The 22,603-nt window shown below is 46.7% G+C and overlaps 1 protein-coding gene across 2 annotated transcripts in view; it reads left to right on the forward strand.

The window, feature by feature from the left end:
• LOC123725388 (BRCA1-associated ATM activator 1-like) overlaps positions 1 to 22,603 on the forward strand; it is a 48,190-nt gene that overhangs the window by 810 nt on the left and 24,777 nt on the right. The window contains exons 1-2 of one of the 2 annotated variants that reach the window (XR_006757842.1): positions 91 to 221; positions 459 to 600. Coding sequence is in view for 1 of the 2 variants with exons in the window: in XM_045690584.1 (XP_045546540.1) it covers positions 474 to 600 (127 nt within the window). In the remaining variant the exon portion in view is untranslated. Of the gene's footprint in view, positions 1 to 90; positions 222 to 458; positions 601 to 22,603 lie in introns of those variants that run through there. The other variant, XM_045690584.1, reaches the window with a different exon arrangement.

A 22,603-nucleotide genomic window follows, 5' to 3' on the forward strand; every position in this document is an offset into this window, starting at 1 on the left:
CATTGTATGAGATCGGAGAAAATGCGCAGTTGCTGTTCATTTTATCGATTTTATGCACACCTTGAATTGTCCTTTTTCCTTTCCGTAGTGAGGGAATCCATGAAGCTCCGGTAAAACGAAACACGGTTTCAGTCCCCCGACATACTTTTCAGGCGAATGCTAACTATCAAGATCCATGAATCTGTCCCTTAATTGCTTCTCAGATAACAACATATACCTAGGTACTGCAGTTAGCATGCATTTGTCATTCAACTTAGTTGTTTGTGTAGCTGACTTGGTTAGCTTGCTAACGAACGTGTTGCCATAAAGTTTCATACTTTACCCTAGCTAGCAAGCTAGCTCTGGTCCAGGGCGGTAGTGTTCTTTACTATTACACTCGATGAACGCTTCCTAAACGCCCTGGACCAGAGCTAGTGAGCGACAATCTGTCTAATTAAAGGAATATTTCCCCCCCATAGACATCTATAAGCAGCATGGACAGTGAGTGCCTGGTGTTGTTGCCACGAGTGTGCGCTGTACTAGCGGACCCCAGACAGTCCCTACCAGATGACACCAGCCTCGAGAAACTGCTGGACTGGTTCACTGGTCTCACCAAGGAGGGTGAGGACACACACACAGAGAGAAAGGTCTCACCAAGGAGGGTGAGGAGAGACACACACACACACACACACAGAGAGAAAGGTCTCACCAAGGAGGGTGAGGACACACACACAGAGAGAAAGGTCTCACCAAGGAGGGTGAGGAGACACACACACACACACAGAGAGAAAGGTCTCACCAAGGAGGGTGAGGAGACACACACAGAGAGAAAGGTCTCACCAAGGAGGGTGAGGACACGCACACAGAGAGAGAAAGGTCTCACCAAGGAGGGTGAGGAGACACACAGAGAGAGAAAGGTCTCACCAAGGAGGGTGAGGAGACACACACAGAGAGAAAGGTCTCACCAAGGAGGGTGAGGACACGCACACAGAGAGAGAAAGGTCTCACCAGCAAGAATAAGGAGGAGAGACTACCTATAATCTCTTTCACACATAGCGAGGATGAGAGACTACTGATACTTTACTGAATACTGGCCTTGTGATAGGTTTATAACCTTTGTTTATTTGACAATGTGTTACAGTACTGTTGGGCAGGAATAAAAGTTTGAGCCAAGCAGGCCACACCAGCTCTTTCTGGATATTGGCCATAGCAGCTCTAAGCAATCATGACCTACACAAATGACACCCTGCTATTCCCTACATAGGGAACTTTTGACCAGGCATTATGGCACTGCAGTGCACTGCGGGAATAGGTTTCCATTTGGGACACAGTGAATAATACTACCAACACCTGTGGTGATGCGCCACACACAGGCCTTCCACTTCTGAAATCTCAGACTTCCGACTTCAGTACATTAAAGAGAACTGGGAACTGGTCATCCAACTCCAAATTCGAAGTCGGTAACTGGGGCATCTTTCTAGAGCTCTGACTTTCCAACCTGAAGATCACTGACATCATGATTTGAATGCGTTTTGCTCCGAGTTCCCAGCTGTCATGAAAGCAACAGTAGTACTACGGTAGTATACTATCTAGGGCTGTCACGGGCTGGCTCGAGGAACAACAGGAGAGGTAGAGTCAGGCGCAGGAGACAGAGAGAGTTCGTGACCACACTTCTTTATTGGAAGCACTGTACGTGGTCGACAAAGTATAGGGGCGCAGCCCTGAAAGATTCTGCGGTGGTGTACACAAATAAAATAAACCACTGGCAGAAGGGAAAACCCAGTACGTTCTTTTCGAACACAAAAAACCCGGACAAGCAACACAATCACGTACAACCACATACATCCTACGCTAACCTAAATAACCCCCCTTACTAATGACTAACCCAAAACAGGTGCGTGCCTACCTAGACCTAACCAAACGAAAGTGAAACAAAAAGGGATCGATGGTAGCTAGTAGGCCGGCGACGACGACCGCCGAGCTCCGCCCGGCCGAGGAGGGGCGCCACCATCCGTCACTGTCGTGACAGTACTCCCCCCCTGACGCGCGGCTCCCGCAGCGCGAGGACGCCCCGGAGGGCGAGGCGCAGGGCGATCCGGATGGAGGCTGTGGAACTCCCGGATGAGCGCTGGGTCCAGTATGTCCTCCACCGGTACCCAGCACCTCTCCTCCGGGCCGTACCCCTCCCAGTCCACGAGGTACTGCAGGCCCCTCGCCCGGCGTCTGGAGTCCAAGATGGACCGGACTGTGTACGCCGGGGGCCCCCCGATGTCCAGGGGGGGTGGAGGGACCTCCCGTACCTCATTTTCCTGCAGCGGACCAGCTACCACCGGCCTGAGGAGAGACACATGAAACGAGGGGTTAATGCGATAATAAGAAGGAAGTTGTAATCTGTAACACACCTCGTTTATTCTCTTCAGGACTTTAAATGGCCCCACAAACCACGGACCCAGCTTCCGGCAGGGCAGGCGGAGGGGCAGGTTCCGGGTCGAGAGCCAGACTCTCTCCCCTGGGGTGAACACGGGGGCCTCGCTGCGGTGCCGGTCAGCGCTCGCTTTTTGTCGCTCCCTGGTTCGTTCCAGGGATTCCTGCACAGCGTTCCAGGTCTCCCTTGAGCGCTGAACCCATTCCTCCACCGCAGGGGCCTCCGTCTGGATCTGATGCCATGGCCCCAGGACCGGCTGATAACCCAACACACATTGGAATGGTGATATGTTGGTGGAGGAGTGGCGCAAAGAGTTCTGAGCCATTTCGGCCCATGGCACGAACCTTGCCCACTCCCCTGGCCGGTCCTGGCAGTAGGACCGCAGGAACCTGCCCACCTCCTGGTTTACCCTTTCCACCTGCCCATTACTTTCGGGGTGAAACCCCGAGGTCAGACTGACCGAAACCCCCAGTCGCTCCATAAACGCCCGCCACACTCGGGACGTGAACTGGGGGCCTCGATCTGAGACGATATCCTCGGGCACCCCGTAGTGCCGGAAGACGTGGGTGAATAAGGCTTCCGCGGTCTGCAGGGCCGTAGGAAGACCGGGTAACGGAAGCAGACGGCAGGACTTAGAAAACCGGTCCACAACGACCAGGATCGTAGTGTTGCCCTGAGACGGCGGAAGATCGGTCAAGAAATCCACCGCCAGGTGGGACCATGGTCGTTGTGGAACCGGGAGGGGTTGTAATTTCCCTCTTGGCAGGTGCCTGGGAGCCTTACTCTGAGCGCACACCGAACAGGTGGAGACATAGTGCCTCACGTCCCTCACCAAGGTGGGCCACCAGTATCTCCCACTAAGACCACGCACTGTCCGCTCAACCCCTGGGTGACCCGAGGAGGGAAGCGTGTGAGCCCACCGAATCAGCCGATCGCGAACATCGAGCGGAACGTACTTACGACCCACTGGACACTGCGGAGGAGTAGGCTCCGTCCGTAACGCCCGCTCGATGTCCGCGTCCACCTCCCAGACCACCGGTGCCACCAAGCAGGAGGCTGGAAGTATGGGCGTGGGATCGGTGGACCGTTCCTCGGCGTCATGGAGACGAGACAGTGCGTCGGCCTTAGTGTTCCGGGAACCTGGGATATACGAGATGTTAAACCGAAATCTCGTAAAGAACATCGCCCACCTGTCTTGACGCGGGTTCAGTCTCCTCGCCGCCCGGATGTACTCCAGATTGCGGTGGTCAGTCCAGATGAGAAAAGGGTGACGTGCCCCCTCAAGCCAATGTCTCCACACCTTCAGGGCTCTGACCACAGCCAACAGCTCCCTGTCCCCCACATCATAGTTACGCTCCGCCGGACTCAACTTCCTAGAGAAGAAGGCGCAGGGGCGGAGCTTTGGGGGGGCGCCCGAGCGCTGGGACAGCACGGCTCCTACCCCAGCCTCGGACGTGTCCACCTCCACTATGAAGGGCAAAGAGGGGTCCGGGTGCGCCAGCACCGGAGCGTCGGTGAACAAAACCTTCAGACGACTAAAGGCCCTGTCCGCCTCCGCGGACCACTGCAACCGCACCGGGCCCCCCTTCAACAGTGAGGTAATGGGAGCCGCCACCTGCCCAAAGCCCCGGATAAACCTCCGGTAGTAATTGGCAAATCCCAAAAACCGCTGCACCTCCTTCACCGTGGTGGGAGTCGGCCAATTACGCACGGCTGAGACGCGGTCACATTCCATCACTACCCCTGATGAGGAAATGCGATACCCCAAGAAAGAGACGGCTGGTTTGGAAAACTCACATTTCTCAGCCTTGACGTATAGGTCATGCTCCACCAGTCGCCCAAGCACTTTACGCACCAGAGACACATGCTCGGCGCGTGTAGCGGAGTAGACCAGAATGTCATCGATGTACACCACTACACCCTGACCGAGCAGGTCCCGGAGAATCTCGTCCACAAAGGATTGAAAGACTGCGGGAGCATTCTTTAACCCATACGGCATGACGAGGTACTCATAATGGCCAGATGTGGTACTAAATGCCGTTTTCCACTCGTCCCCTCCTCGGATACGCACCAGATTATATGCGCTCCTGAGATCCAATTTCGTGAAGAAGCGCGCCCCGTGAAATGACTCCATCGCCGAGGCGATGAGAGGTAGTGGGTAACTGAAACCCACTGTGATGGCATTTAGACCTCTATAGTCAATGCACGGGCGCAGACCTCCCTCCTTCTTCTTCACGAAAAAGAAGCTTGAGGAGACGGGTGAGTGAGATGGCCGAATGTATCCCTGCCTCAAGGACTCAGTGACGTATGTCTCCATAGCCGCTGTTTCCTCCTGAGACGGGATAAACGTGACTACGAGGAAGGGCAGCGCCCACCTGGAGGTTTATCGTACAGTCTCCTCGTCGATGAGGTGGTAATTGGGTCGCCTTCGTTTTACTGAAGGCGATAGCCAAATCGGCATACTCTGAGGGAATCTGCACGGTGGAGACTTGGTCTGGACTCTCCACCGTAGTCGCACCGATGGAAACTCCTATGCACCTGCCCGAGCACTCATTTGACCACCCCTTAAGAGCCCTCTGTCCCCACGAAATCTTAGGGTTGTGAGTGGCTAGCCAGGGAATCCCTAGAACCACTGGAAATGCTGGGGAATCGATGAGGAAAAGACTAATCCGCTCCTCATGACCCCCCTGCATTACCATAACCAGAGGCACAGTGACCTCCCTGACCAGCCCTGACCCTAGTGGTCGACTGTCTAGGGCGTGCACGGGGAAGGGTTGGTCCAACTGGACCAGGGGAATCACTAACTTAGCCGCGACCCCACGGTCCATAAAACTCCCTGCTGCGCCTGAATCGACTAGCGCCTTAAACCGGGAGTGAGGGGAGAAACCAGGAAAGGACACTGACACATACATGTGACGGACAGGGGGGTCTGGGTGAGGCTGGTGCTGACTCACCTGAGGTGTCAAAGGAGCGCTCTGCCTGCCTTCTGGACTCCTAGGGGAGTCTCCCCAGCACCGGTCCACAGTGTGCCCTCTGCGACCACATGAGGTGCAGGAGCGACCTCCCCCTCCAGTCTTCCTGGCTGCTGCCCCCCCTATCTCCATAGGCGTGGGAGCAGGAGGGCTGGAGGGTGGAATGAGCAGGGCCCGGGTCGGACGTCCGCGGGCGGCCAGCAGATTGTCCAGTCGGATGGACAGATCCACCAGTTGGTCCAGTGTGTGGGTCGTGTCCCGACAGGCTAATTCCCGGCGGACGTCCTCCCTCAAACTACAACGGTAGTGATCTATAAGGGCCCTCTCATTCCACCCTGCTCCCGCGGCCAGGGTCCGGAACTCGAGAGCGAAATCCTGCGCGCTCCTCGTCTCCTGCCTCAGGTGAAACAGCCGCTCACCCGCCGCTCTCCCCTCCGGGGGATGATCGAATACTGCCCGAAAGCGGCGGGTGAACTCTGGGTAGTTGTCCCTGGCTGAGTCCGGACTGTCCCACACGGTGTTTGCCCATTCCAGGGCCTTACCCGTGAGGCAGGAGACGAGGACGCTGACGCTCTCCTCCCCCGAGGGAGAGGGACGAACGGTCGCCAGGTATAACTCCAACTGGAGTAAGAAGCCCTTACACCCAGCGGCCGTTCCATCGTACTCCCTGGGGGGAGCGAGTTTCACCCCACTGGTACTGGGTGCTGTGGGTGCTGGTGGGGGCGCAGGCTGTTGGCCTGCCGCGTTCAGGGGGGCCGAGAGCGCGTCGGTCCCAGCTCTCCAGGCGCGCCAACACCTGATCCATGGCGTTCCCCAGCCGGGGGAGCAGGGTGGAGTGTTGGTCGACGGTTTCCTCCATGGACATGGCTGGCGCTGAAGCTCCTGCTGACTCCATTAAGTTTGGGTACGTGATTTCTGTCACGGGCTGGCTCGAGGAACAACAGGAGAGGTAGAGTCAGGCGCAGGAGACAGAGAGAGTTCGTGACCACACTTCTTTATTGGAAGCACTGTACGTGGTCGACAAAGTATAGGGGCGCAGCCTGAAAGATTCTGCGGTGGTGTACACAAATAAAATAAACCACTGGCAGAAGGGAAAACCCAGTACGTTCTTTTCGAACACAAAAAACCCGGACAAGCAACACAATCACGTACAACCACATACATCCTACGCTAACCTAAATAACCCCCCCTTACTAATGACTAACCCAAAACATGTGCGTGCCTACCTAGACCTAACCAAACGAAAGTGAAACAAAAAGGGATCGATGGTAGCTAGTAGGCCGGCGACGACGACCGCCGAGCTCCGCCCGGCCGAGGAGGGGCGCCACCATCCGTCACTGTCGTGGCAAGGGCAGCCTTTCTATGGGTTTCTATCAACAGTAGTACTACAGTAGTATACTATCTAGGGCAGCCTTTCTAAGGGTTTCTATCAACAGGTTACTACAGTAGTATACTATCTAGGGCAGCCTTTCTATGGGTTTCTATCAACAGTAGTACTACAGTAGTATACTATCTAGGGCAGCCTTTCTATGGGTTTCTATCAACAGGTTACTACAGTAGTATATTATCTAGGGCAGCCTTTCTATGGGTTTCTATCAACAGTAGTACTACAGTAGTATACTATCTAGGGCAGCCTTTCTATGGGTTTCTATCAACAGTAGTACTACAGTAGTATGCTATCTAGGGCAGCCTTTCTATGGGTTTCTATCAACAGTAGTACTACAGTAGTATACTATCTAGGGCAGCCTTTCTATGGGTTTCTATCAACAGGTTACTACAGTAGTATACTATCTAGGGCAGCCTTTCTATGGGTTTCCATCAACAGTAGTACTACAGTAGTATACTATCTAGGGCAGCCTTTCTAAGGGTTTCTATCAAAAGTAGCACTACAGTAGTATACTATCTAGGGCAGCCTTTCTATGGGTTTCTATCAACAGTAGTACTACAGTAGTATACTATCTAGGGCAGCCTTTCTATGGGTTTCTATCAACAGTAGTACTACAGTAGTATACTATCTAGGGCAGCCTTTCTATGGGTTTCTATCAACAGTAGTACTACAGTAGTATACTATCTAGGGCAGCCTTTCTATGGGTTTCTATCAACAGTAGTACTACAGTAGTATGCTATCTAGGGCAGCCTTTCTATGGGTTTCTATCAACAGTAGTACTACAGTAGTATACTATCTAGGGCAGCCTTTCTATGGGTTTCTATCAACAGTAGTACTACAGTAGTATACTATCTAGGGAAGCCTTTCTATGGGTTTCTATCAACAGTAGTACTACAATAGTATACTATCTAGGGCAGCCTTTCTATGGGTTTCTATCAACAGTAGTACTACAGTAGTATACTATCTAGGGCAGCCTTTCTATGGGTTTCTATCAACAGTAGTACTACAGTAGTATACTATCTAGGGCAGCCTTTCTATGGGTTTCTATCAACAGGTTACTACAGTAGTATATTATCTAGGGCAGCCTTTCTATGGGTTTCTATCAACAGTAGTACTACAGTAGTATACTATCTAGGGCAGCCTTTCTATGGGTTTCTATCAACAGTAGTACTACAGTAGTATATTATCTAGGGCAGCCTTTCTATGGGTTTCCATCAACAGTAGTACTACAGTAGTATATTATCTAGGGCAGCCTTTCTATGGGTTTCTATCAACAGTAGTACTACAGTAGTATACTATCTAGGGCAGCCTTTCTATGGGTTTCTATCAACAGTAGTACTACAGTAGTATACTATCTAGGGCAGCCTTTCTATGGGTTTCTATCAACAGGTTACTACAGTAGTATACTATCTAGGGCAGCCTTTCTATGGGTTTCTATCAACAGGTTACTACAGTAGTATACTATCTAGGGCAGCCTTTCTATGGGTTTCTATCAACAGGTTACTACAGTAGTATACTGTCTAGGGCAGCCTTTCTATGGGTTTCTATCAACAGTAGTACTACAGTAGTATATTATCTAGGGCAGCCTTTCTATGGGTTTCTATCAACAGTAGTACTACAGTAGTATACTATCTAGGGCAGCCTTTCTATGGGTTTCTATCAACAGGTTACTACAGTAGTATACTATCTAGGGCAGCCTTTCTATGGGTTTCTATCAACAGGTTACTACAGTAGTATACTATCTAGGGCAGCCTTTCTATGGGTTTCTATCAACAGGTTACTACAGTAGTATACTGTCTAGGGCAGCCTTTCTATGGGTTTCTATCAACAGTAGTACTACAGTAGTATATTATCTAGGGCAGCCTTTCTATGGGTTTCTATCAACAGTAGTACTACAGTAGTATACTATCTAGGGCAGCCTTTCTATGGGTTTATATCAACAGTAGTACTACAGTAGTATACTATCTAGGGCAGCCTTTCTATGGGTTTCTATCAACAGTAGTACTACAGTAGTATACTCTCTAGGGCAGCCTTTCTTAAAGTATGGATTTCTATCCACGGGTTAGCTGACAACATCACGAAAACGAAGCGCTCTTCAAAGGGGCAGAATGCAGTGTGTTGTTATGGTTCTGGATGGTCGAATAGCAACAATGACAAGAAACTGCCATGTGGGGAATCTGAAGTGGCTCATTTCAGTTCGTTTGAGCTTGTTCTGAGGTGGGTTTTTTGTGTTTTGCTTATATCGCAACAAATACATTTCTAGCTAGCTAAACAACAACTGTAACAATGTATTTGAGACATGTTCTCATTGTGCAACTTTATGTTTTCAATTAACATTGGAGATTAAATATAGTTTACATGTCATCAACAATATAAGCCAACCCTGTCTGTTTCCCCATAGTTGGGCATCCGTCGGTTTTGTTGCTAAACAACCAACCTGTCTATGTTAATGGTAGGTCTCGACATGTCACAGTGACCTCAGTCGAGGTCTCAACATACTGTTGAGAGGTAGAATAGTAGAATACGCATACTGTTGAGAGGTAGAATAGTAGAATACGCATACTGTTGAGAGGTAGAATAGTAGAATACGCATACTGTTGAGAGGTAGAATAGTAGAATACGCACACTGTTGTCAATTAGAATAGTAGAATACGCATGCTGTTGAGAGGTAGAATAGTAGAATACGCATACTGTTGAGAGGTAGAATAGTAGAATACGCATACTGTTGAGAGGTAGAATAGTAGAATACGCACACTGTTGACAATTAGAATAGTAGAATACGCATACTGTTGAGAGGTAGAATAGTAGAATACGCATACTGTTGAGAGGTAGAGTAGTAGAATACGCATACTGTTGAGAGGTAGAGTAGTAGAATACGCATACTGTTGAGAGGTAGAGTAGTAGAATACGCATACTGTTGAGAGGTAGAGTAGTAGAATACGCATACTGTTGAGAGGTAGAATAGTAGAATACGCATACTGTTGACAATTAGAATAGTAGAATACGCATACTGTTGAGAGGTAGAATAGTAGAATACGCATACTGTTGAGGTAGAATAGTAGAATACGCATACTGTTGAGAGGTAGAATAGTAGAATATGCATACTGTTGAGAGGTAGAGTAGTAGAATACGCATGCTGTTGAGAGGTAGAGTAGTAGAATACGCATACTGTTGAGAGGTAGAATAGTAGAATACACATACTGTTGAGAGGTAGAATAGTAGAATATGCATACTGTTGAGAGGTAGAATAGTAGAATATGCATACTGTTGAGAGGTAGAATAGTAGAATACGCATACTGTTGAGAGGTAGAATAGTAGAATACGCATACTGTTGAGAGGTAGAGTAGTAGAATATGCATACTGTTGACAATTACAATTACTAGCCAGCTATCTAAACTGGTCAGGTCGTCTAGCCAGCTATCTAAACTGGTCAGGTCGTCTAGCCAGCTATCTAAACTGGTCAGGTAGTCTAGCCAGCTATCTAAACTGGTCAGGTAGTCTAGCCAGATACAGTGCCTTCTGAAGGTATTCAGGCCCCTTGACTTTTTCCACATTTTGTTACGTGACATCCTTATTCTAAAATTGATTAAATTGTTTTTTCCCCCTCATCAATCTACACACAATACCCCTTAATTAGAAAGCAAAAACTTTGAGCTCAGGTTTATCCTGTTTCCATTGATCATCCTTGATGTTTTTACAATTTGATTGGAGTCCACCTGTGGTAAATTCAATTGATTGGACATGATTTGGAAAGGCACACACCTGTCTATATAAGGTCCCACAGTTGACAGTGCATGTCAGAGCAAAAACCAAGCCATGAGGTCAAAGGAATTGTCCGTAGAGCTCCGAGACAGGATTGTGTCGAGGCACAAATCTGGGAAAGGGTACCAAAACATTTCTGCAGCATTGAAGTTCCCAAAGAACACAGTGGCCTCCATCATTCTTAAATGGAAGAAGTTTGGAACCACTACGACTCTTCCTAGAGCTGATCAATCGGGGGAGAAGGGCCTTGGTCAGGGATGTGACCAAGAACCCGATATGTCACTCTGACAGAGCTCCAGAGTTCCTCTGTGGAGATGGAAGAACTTCCAGAAGGACAACCATCTCTGCAGCACTCCACCAATCAGGCCTTTATGGTAGAGTGGCCAGACGGAAGCCAGTCCTCAGTAAAAGGCACATGACAGCCCACTTGGAGTTTGCCAAAAGGCACCTAAAGATTCTCTGGTCTGATGAAACCAAGATTGAACTCTTTGGCCTGAATGCCAAGTGTCACGTCTGGAGGAAACCTGTCACCATCCCTACGGTGAAGCATGGTGGTGGCAGCATCATGCTGTGGGGATGTTTTTAAGCGGCAGGGACTGGGAGACTAGTCAGGATTGAGGGAAAGATGAACGGAGCAAAGTACAGAGAGATCTTTGATGAAAACCTGCTCAGGACCTCAAACTGGGGCGAAGGTTCACCTTCCAAAAGGACAATGACCCTTAGCACACAGCCAAGACAACGCAGGAATGACTTCGGGCCAAGTCTCTGAATGTCCTTGAGTGGCCCAGCCAGAGCCCGGACTTGAACCCGTTTGAACATCTCTGGAGAGACCTGAAAATAGCTGTGCAGCAACACTCCCCATCCAACCTGACAGAGCTTGAGAGGATCTGCAGAGAAGAATGGGAGAAACAGGTGTGATGAGCTTGTAGAGTCATACTCAAGAAGACTCGAGGCTGTAATTGCTGCCAAAGGTGCTTCAACAAAGTACTGAGTAAAGGGTCTGAATATTTATGCAAAGTGATATGATTTTTTTGTGCTCCGAATGTGTTATCTAATCCACAATTACGTTGATTCCCACCAGGCTGTAATAACTGCCAAAGGTGCTTCAACAAAGTAAAGGGCCTGAAAACTTATGTAAATATCATATATTTTTTATACATTTGCTAAAATAATCTGACAAACACTTAGCTGTTGTATGTGTGATCTGAGGCAGGCGTTACAAGCTGAACACCTCCCTCTGCAACTGGATCCTGGACTTCCTGACGGGCCGCCCCCCAGGTGGTAAGGGTAGGTAACAACACATCCTCCACGCTGACCCTGAGCACGGGAGCCCCTCGGGTGCATGCTCAGTCCCCGCCTGTACTCCCTGTTCACCCACGACTCCAACAGCATCATTAAGTTTGCAGACGACGCGACAGTGCTAGGCCTGATCACTGATGACGATGAGCCCGCCTATAGGGTGGAGGTCAGAGACCTGGCGGTGTGGTGCCAGGACAATAACCTCACTCAACGTCAGCAAGACGAAGGAGCTGATCGTTGACTACAGGGAACTGAGACCCGAGCACGCCCCTATTCACATCGAGGGGGCTGTATTGGAGCGGGTCGAGAGCTTCAAGTTCCTCGGTGTCCACATTACTAAGGATCTATCATGGTCCAAACACACCAACACAATCGTGAAGAGGGCACGACAACACTTCTTCTCCTCAAGAGACTGAAAAGATTTGGCCTCAGATCCTCAAAGTTCTACAGCTGCACCATTGAGAGCATCGTGACTGGCTGCATCACCGGTTGGTATGGCAACTGCTTGGCATCCGACCGTAAGGCGCTACTAAGTGTAGTGCGTACGGCCCAGTACATTACTGGGGAAGAACTCCCAGCCATCCAGTACTGTTACCCCTGTGTTTACAGCTATGTTATTACCTAGTACCCCTACACATCAACTCAGTACTGTTACCCCTGTGTATACAGCCATGTTATTACCTAGTACCCCTACACATCAACTCAGTACTGGTACTCTGTGTTTACAGCCATGTTATTACCTAGTACCCCTACACATCAACTCAGTACTGGTACCCCTGTGTTTACAGCCATGTTATTACCTAGTACCCCTACACATCAACTCAGTACTGGTACTCTGTGTTTACAGCCATGTTATTACCTAGTACCCCTACACATCAACTCAGTACTGTTACCCCTGTGTTTACAGCCATGTTATTACCTAGTACCCCTACACATCAACTCAGTACTGTTACCCCTGTGTTTACAGCCATGTTATTACCTAGTACCCCTACACATCAACTCAGTACTGGTACTCTGTGTATACAGCCATGTTATTACCTAGTACCCCTACACATCAACTCAGTACTGTTACCCCTGTGTTTAAAGCCATGTTATTACCTAGTACCCCTACACATCAACTCAGTACTGGTACTCTGTGTATACAGCCATGTTATTACCTAGTACCCCTACACATCAACTCAGTACTGTTACCCCTGTGTTTACAGCCATGTTATTACCTAGTACCCCTACACATCAACTCAGTACTGGTACTCTGTGTTTACAGCCATGTTATTACCTAGTACCCCTACACATCAACTCAGTACTGGTACCCCTGTGTTTACAGCCATGTTATTACCTAGTACCCCTACACATCAACTCAGTACTGTTACCCCTGTGTTTACAGCCATGTTATTACCTAGTACCCCTACACATCAACTCAGTACTGTTACCCCTGTGTATACAGCCATGTTATTACCTAGTACCCCTACACATCAACTCAGTACTGTTACCCCTGTGTATACAGCCATGTTATTACCTAGTACCCCTACACATCAACTCAGTACTGGTACCCCTGTGTTTACAGCCATGTTATTACCTAGTACCCCTACACATCAACTCAGTACTGGTACTCTGTGTTTACAGCCATGTTATTACCTAGTACCCCTACAAATCAACTCAGTACTGTTACCCCTGTGTATACAGCCATGTTATTACCTAGTACCCCTACACATCAACTCAGTACTGGTACTCTGTGTTTACAGCCATGTTATTACCTAGTACCCCTACACATCAACTCAGTACTGTTACCCCTGTGTTTACAGCTATGTTATTACCTAGTACCCCTACACATCAACTCAGTACTGGTACTCTGTGTATACAGCCATGTTATTACCTAGTACCCCTACACATCAACTCAGTACTGGTACTCTGTGTATACAGCCATGTTATTACCTAGTACCCCTACACATCAACTCAGTACTGGTACTCTGTGTTTACAGCCATGTTATTACCTAGTACCCCTACACATCAACTCAGTACTGTTACCCCTGTGTTTACAGCCATGTTATTACCTAGTACCCCTACACATCAACTCAGTACTGTTACCCCTGTGTTTACAGCCATGTTATTACCTAGTACCCCTACACATCAACACAGTACTGGTACTCTGTGTTTACAGCCATGTTATTACCTAGTACCCCTACACATCAACTCAGTACTGGTACTCTGTGTTTACAGCCATGTTATTACCTAGTACCCCTACACATCAACTCAGTACTGTTACCCCTGTGTTTACAGCCATGTTATTACCTAGTACCCCTACACATCAACTCAGTACTGTTACCCCTGTGTTTACAGCCATGTTATTACCTAGTACCCCTACACATCAACTCAGTACTGTTACCCCTGTGTTTACAGCCATGTTATTACCTAGTAACCCTACACATCAACTCAGTACTGGTACCCCTGTGTTTACAGCCATGTTATTACCTAGTACCCCAACACATCAACTCAGTACTGTTACCCCTGTGTTTACAGCCATGTTATTACCTAGTACCCCTACACATCAACTCAGTACTGGTACCCCTGTGTTTACAGCCATGTTATTACCTAGTACCCCTACACATCAACTCAGTACTGGTACTCTGTGTTTACAGCCATGTTATTACCTAGTACCCCTACACATCAACTCAGTACTGTTACCCCTGTGTATACAGCCATGTTATTACCTAGTACCCCTACACATCAACTCAGTACTGTTACCCCTGTGTATACAGCCATGTTATTACCTAGTACCCCTACACATCAACTCAGTACTGGTACCCCTGTGTTTACAGCCATGTTATTACCTAGTACCCCTACACATCAACTCAGTACTGTTACCCCTGTGTATACAGCCATGTTATTACCTAGTACCCCTACACATCAACTCAGTACTGGTACTCTGTGTTTACAGCCATGTTATTACCTAGTACCCCTACACATCAACTCAGTACTGTTACCCCTGTGTTTACAGCTATGTTATTACCTAGTACCCCTACACATCAACTCAGTACTGGTACTCTGTGTATACAGCCATGTTATTACCTAGTACCCCTACACATCAACTCAGTACTGGTACTCTGTGTATACAGCCATGTTATTACCTAGTACCCCTACACATCAACTCAGTACTGGTACTCTGTGTATACAGCCATGTTATTACCTAGTACCCCTACACATCAACTCAGTACTGGTACCCCTGTGTTTACAGCCATGTTATTACCTAGTACCCCTACACATCAACTCAGTACTGTTACTCCTGTGTTTACAGCCATGTTATTACCTAGTACCCCTACACATCAACTCAGTACTGGTACGCTGTGTATACAGCCATGTTATTACCTAGTACCCCTACACATCAACTCAGTACTGGTACTCTGTGTTTACAGCCATGTTATTACCTAGTACCCCTACACATCAACTCAGTACTGTTACCCCTGTGTTTACAGCCATGTTATTACGTAGTACCCCTACACATCAACACAGTACTGGTACTCTGTCTTTACAGCCATGTTATTACCTAGTACCCCTACACATCAACTCAGTACTGTTACCCCTGTGTTTACAGCCATGTTATTACCTAGTACCCCTACACATCAACTCAGTACTGGTACTCTGTGTATACAGCCATATTATTACCTAGTACCCCTACACATCAACTCAGTACTGGTACTCTGTGTATACAGCCATGTTATTACCTAGTACCCCTACACATCAACTCAGTACTGGTACTCTGTGTTTACAGCCATGTTATTACCTAGTACCCCTAACAAAAACTCAGTACTGGTACTCTGTGTTTACAGCCATGTTATTACCTAGTACCCCTACACATCAGCTCAGTACTGGTACTCTGTGTTTACAGCCATGTTATTACCTAGTACCCCTACACATCAACTCAGTACTGTTACCCCTGTGTTTACAGCCATGTTATTACCTAGTACACCTACACATCAACTCAGTACTGGTACTCCTGTGTTTACAGCCATGTTATTACCTAGTACCCCTACACATCAACTCAGTACTGGTACCCCTGTGTTTACAGCCATGTTATTACCTAGTACCCCTACACATCAACTCAGTACTGTTACCCCTGTGTTTACAGCCATGTTATTACCTAGTACCCCTACACATCAACTCAGTACTGTTACCCCTGTGTATACAGCCATGTTATTACCTAGTACCCCTACACATCAACTCAGTACTGGTACTCTGTGTATACAGCCATGTTATTACCTAGTACCCCTACACATCAACTCAGTACTGGTACTCTGTGTTTACAGCCATGTTATTACCTAGTACCCCTACACATCAACTCAGTACTGGTACTCTGTGTATACAGCCATGTTATTACCTAGTACCCCTACACATCAACTCAGTACTGTTACCCCTGTGTTTACAGCCATGTTATTACCTAGTACCCCTACACATCAACTCAGTACTGTTACCCCTGTGTTTACAGCCATGTTATTACCTAGTACCCCTACACATCAACTCAGTACTGGTACTCTGTGTATACAGCCATGTTATTACCTAGTACCCCTACACATCAACTCAGTACTGTTACCCCTGTGTTTAAAGCCATGTTATTACCTAGTACCCCTACACATCAACTCAGTACTGGTACTCTGTGTTTACAGCCATGTTATTACCTAGTACCCCTACACATCAACTCAGTACTGGTACCCCTGTGTTTACAGCCATGTTATTACCTAGTACCCCTACACATCAACTCAGTACTGTTACCCCTGTGTTTACAGCCATGTTATTACCTAGTACCCCTACACATCAACTCAGTACTGTTACCCCTGTGTATACAGCCATGTTATTACCTAGTACCCCTACACATCAACTCAGTACTGGTACCCCTGTGTTTACAGCCATGTTATTACCTAGTACCCCTACACATCAACTCAGTACTGTTACCCCTGTGTATACAGCCATGTTATTACCTAGTACCCCTACACATCAACTCAGTACTGTTACCCCTGTGTATACAGCCATGTTATTACCTAGTACCCCTACACATCAACTCAGTACTGTTACCCCTGTGTTTACAGCTATGTTATTACCTAGTACCCCTACACATCAACTCAGTACTGGTACTCTGTGTATACAGCCATGTTATTACCTAGTACCCCTACACATCAACTCAGTACTGGTACTCTGTGTATACAGCCATGTTATTACCTAGTACCCCTACACATCAACTCAGTACTGGTACTCTGTGTTTACAGCCATGTTATTACCTAGTACCCCTACACATCAACTCAGTACTGTTACCCCTGTGTTTACAGCCATGTTATTACCTAGTACCCCTACACATCAACTCAGTACTGTTACCCCTGTGTTTACAGCCATGTTATTACCTAGTACCCCTACACATCAACACAGTACTGGTACTCTGTGTTTACAGCCATGTTATTACCTAGTACCCCTACACATCAACTCAGTACTGGTACTCTGTGTATACAGCCATGTTATTACCTAGTACCCCTACACATCAACACAGTACTGGTACTCTGTGTTTACAGCCATGTTATTACCTAGTACCCCTACACATCAACTCAGTACTGGTACTCTGTGTTTACAGCCATGTTATTACCTAGTACCCCTACACATCAACTCAGTACTGTTACCCCTGTGTTTACAGCCATGTTATTACCTAGTACCCCTACACATCAACTCAGTACTGTTACCCCTGTGTTTACAGCCATGTTATTACCTAGTACCCCTACACATCAACTCAGTACTGTTACCCCTGTGTTTACAGCCATGTTATTACCTAGTAACCCTACACATCAACTCAGTACTGGTACCCCTGTGTTTACAGCCATGTTATTACCTAGTACCCCAACACATCAACTCAGTACTGTTACCCCTGTGTTTACAGCCATGTTATTACCTAGTACCCCTACACATCAACTCAGTACTGGTACCCCTGTGTTTACAGCCATGTTATTACCTAGTACCCCTACACATCAACTCAGTACTGGTACTCTGTGTTTACAGCCATGTTATTACCTAGTACCCCTACACATCAACTCAGTACTGTTACCCCTGTGTATACAGCCATGTTATTACCTAGTACCCCTACACATCAACTCAGTACTGTTACCCCTGTGTATACAGCCATGTTATTATCTAGTACCCCTACACATCAACTCAGTACTGGTACCCCTGTGTTTACAGCCATGTTATTACCTAGTACCCCTACACATCAACTCAGTACTGGTACTCTGTGTATACAGCCATGTTATTACCTAGTACCCCTACACATCAACTCAGTACTGTTACCCCTGTGTATACAGCCATGTTATTACCTAGTACCCCTACACATCAACTCAGTACTGGTACTCTGTGTTTACAGCCATGTTATTACCTAGTACCCCTACACATCAACTCAGTACTGTTACCCCTGTGTTTCAGCCATGTTATTACGTAGTACCCCTACACATCAACACAGTACTGGTACTCTGTGTTTACAGCCATGTTATTACCTAGTACCCCTACACATCAACTCAGTACTGTTACCCCTGTGTTTACAGCCATGTTATTACCTAGTACCCCTACACATCAACTCAGTACTGGTACTCTGTGTATACAGCCATATTATTACCTAGTACCCCTACACATCAACTCAGTACTGGTACTCTGTGTATACAGCCATGTTATTACCTAGTACCCCTACACATCAACTCAGTACTGGTACTCTGTGTTTACAGCCATGTTATTACCTAGTACCCCTAACAAAAACTCAGTACTGGTACTCTGTGTTTACAGCCATGTTATTACCTAGTACCCCTACACATCAGCTCAGTACTGGTACTCTGTGTTTACAGCCATGTTATTACCTAGTACCCCTACACATCAACTCAGTACTGTTACCCCTGTGTTTACAGCCATGTTATTACCTAGTACACCTACACATCAACTCAGTACTGTTACCCCTGTGTTTACAGCCATGTTATTACCTAGTACCCCTACACATCAACTCAGTACTGTTACCCCTGTGTTTACAGCCATGTTATTACCTAGTAACCCTACACATCAACTCAGTACTGGTACCCCTGTGTTTACAGCCATGTTATTACCTAGTACCCCTACACATCAACTCAGTACTGGTACTCTGTGTATACAGCCATGTTATTACCTAGTACCCCTACACATCAACTCAGTACTGGTACCCCTGTGTTTACAGCCATGTTATTACCTAGTACCCCTACACATCAACTCAGTACTGGTACTCCTGTGTTTACAGCCATGTTATTACCTAGTACCCCTACACATCAACTCAGTACTGGCACCCCTGTGTTTACAGCCATGTTATTACCTAGTACCCCTACACATCAACTCAGTACTGTTACCCCTGTGTATACAGCCATGTTATTACCTAGTACCCCTACACATCAACTCAGTACTGGTACTCTGTGTTTACAGCCATGTTATTACCTAGTACCCCTACACATCAACTCAGTACTGGTACTCTGTGTATACAGCCATGTTATTACCTAGTACCCTTACACATCAACTCAGTACTGGTACTCTGTGTATACAGCCATGTTATTACCTAGTACCCCTACACATCAACTCAGTACTGGTACTCTGTGTTTACAGCCATGTTATTACCTAGTACCCCTACACATCAACTCAGTACTGGTACTCTGTGTTTACAGCCATGTTATTACCTAGTACCCCTACACATCAACTCAGTACTGGTACTCTGTGTATACAGCCATGTTATTACCTAGTACCCCTACACATCAACTCAGTACTGTTACCCCTGTGTTTACAGCCATGTTATTACCTAGTACCCCTACACATCAACTCAGTACTGTTACCCCTGTGTTTACAGCCATGTTATTACCTAGTACCCCTACACATCAACTCAGTACTGGTACTCTGTGTATACAGCCATGTTATTACCTAGTACCCCTACACATCAACTCAGTACTGTTACCCCTGTGTTTAAAGCCATGTTATTACCTAGTACCCCTACACATCAACTCAGTACTGGTACTCTGTGTTTACAGCCATGTTATTACCTAGTACCCCTACACATCAACTCAGTACTGGTACCCCTGTGTTTACAGCCATGTTATTACCTAGTACCCCTACACATCAACTCAGTACTGTTACACCTGTGTTTACAGCCATGTTATTACCTAGTACCCCTACACATCAACTCAGTACTGTTACCCCTGTGTATACAGCCATGTTATTACCTAGTACCCCTACACATCAACTCAGTACTGGTACTCTGTGTATACAGCCATGTTATTACCTAGTACCCCTACACATCAACTCAGTACTGGTACTCTGTGTATACAGCCATGTTATTACCTAGTACCCCTACACATCAACTCAGTAGTGGTACTCTGTGTATACAGCCATGTTATTACCTAGTACCCCTACACATCAACTCAGTACTGGTACCCCTGTGTTTACAGCCATGTTATTACCTAGTACCCCTACACATCAACTCAGTACTGTTACTCCTGTGTTTACAGCCATGTTATTACCTAGTACCCCTACACATCAACTCAGTACTGGTACGCTGTGTATACAGCCATGTTATTACCTAGTACCCCTAAACATCAACTCAGTACTGGTACTCTGTGTTTACAGCCATGTTATTACCTAGTACCCCTACACATCAACTCAGTACTGTTACCCCTGTGTTTCAGCCATGTTATTACGTAGTACCCCTACACATCAACACAGTACTGGTACTCTGTGTTTACAGCCATGTTATTACCTAGTACCCCTACACATCAACTCAGTACTGTTACCCCTGTGTTTACAGCCATGTTATTACCTAGTACCCCTACACATCAACTCAGTACTGGTACTCTGTGTATACAGCCATATTATTACCTAGTACCCCTACACATCAACTCAGTACTGGTACTCTGTGTATACAGCCATGTTATTACCTAGTACCCCTACACATCAGCTCAGTACTGGTACTCTGTGTTTACAGCCATGTTATTACCTAGTACCCCTACACATCAACTCAGTACTGGTACTCTGTGTATACAGCCATATTATTACCTAGTACCCCTACACATCAACTCAGTACTGGTACTCTGTGTTTACAGCCATGTTATTACCTAGTACCCCTACACATCAGCTCAGTACTGGTACTCTGTGTTTACAGCCATGTTATTACCTAGTACCCCTACACATCAACTCAGTACTGTTACCCCTGTGTTTACAGCCATGTTATTACCTAGTACACCTACACATCAACTCAGTACTGTTACCCCTGTGTTTACAGCCATGTTATTACCTAGTACCCCTACACATCAACTCAGTACTGTTACCCCTGTGTTTACAGCCATGTTATTACCTAGTAACCCTACACATCAACTCAGTACTGGTACCCCTGTGTTTACAGCCATGTTATTACCTAGTACCCCTACACATCAACTCAGTACTGGTACTCTGTGTATACAGCCATGTTATTACCTAGTACCCCTACACATCAACTCAGTACTGGTACCCCTGTGTTTACAGCCATGTTATTACCTAGTACCCCTACACATCAACTCAGTACTGGTACTCCTGTGTTTACAGCCATGTTATTACCTAGTACCCCTACACATCAACTCAGTACTGGTACCCCTGTGTTTACAGCCATGTTATTACCTAGTACCCCTACACATCAACTCAGTACTGTTACCCCTGTGTATACAGCCATGTTATTACCTAGTACCCCTACACATCAACTCAGTACTGGTACTCTGTGTTTACAGCCATGTTATTACCTAGTACCCCTACACATCAACTCAGTACTGGTACTCTGTGTATACAGCCATGTTATTACCTAGTACCCTTACACATCAACTCAGTACTGGTACTCTGTGTATACAGCCATGTTATTACCTAGTACCCCTACACATCAACTCAGTACTGGTACTCTGTGTTTACAGCCATGTTATTACCTAGTACCCCTACACATCAACTCAGTACTGGTACTCTGTGTTTACAGCCATGTTATTACCTAGTACCCCTACACATCAACTCAGTACTGGTACTCTGTGTTTACAGCCATGTTATTACCTAGTACCCCTACACATCAACTCAGTACTGGTACTCTGTGTATACAGCCATGTTATTACCTAGTACCCCTACACATCAACTCAGTACTGGTACTCTGTGTATACAGCCATGTTATTACCTAGTACCCCTACACATCAACTCAGTACTGTTACCCCTGTGTATACAGCCATGTTATTACCTAGTACCCCTACACATCAACTCAGTACTGGTACCCCTGTGTTTACAGCCATGTTATTACCTAGTACCCCTACACATCAACTCAGTACTGGTACTCTGTGTTTACAGCCATGTTATTACCTAGTACACCTACACATCAACTCAGTACTGGTACTCTGTGTTTACAGCCATGTTATTACCTAGTACCCCTACACATCAACTCAGTACTGGTACCCCTGTGTTTACAGCCATGTTATTACCTAGTACCCCTACACATCAACTCAGTACTGGTACTCTGTGTTTACAGCCATGTTATTACCTAGTACCCCTACACATCAACTCAGTACTGTTACCCCTGTTTTTACAGCCATGTTATTACCTAGTTCCCCTACACATCAACTCAGTACTGTTACCCCTGTGTTTACAGCCATTTTATTACCTAGTACCCCTACACATCAACTCAGTACTGGTACTCTGTGTTTACAGCCATGTTATTACATAGTACCCCTACACATCAACTCAGTACTGGTACTCTGTGTA

This window comes from Salmo salar, chromosome ssa12 (assembly GCF_905237065.1).
Source record: "Salmo salar chromosome ssa12, Ssal_v3.1, whole genome shotgun sequence".
NCBI lineage: Eukaryota > Metazoa > Chordata > Actinopteri > Salmoniformes > Salmonidae > Salmo > Salmo salar.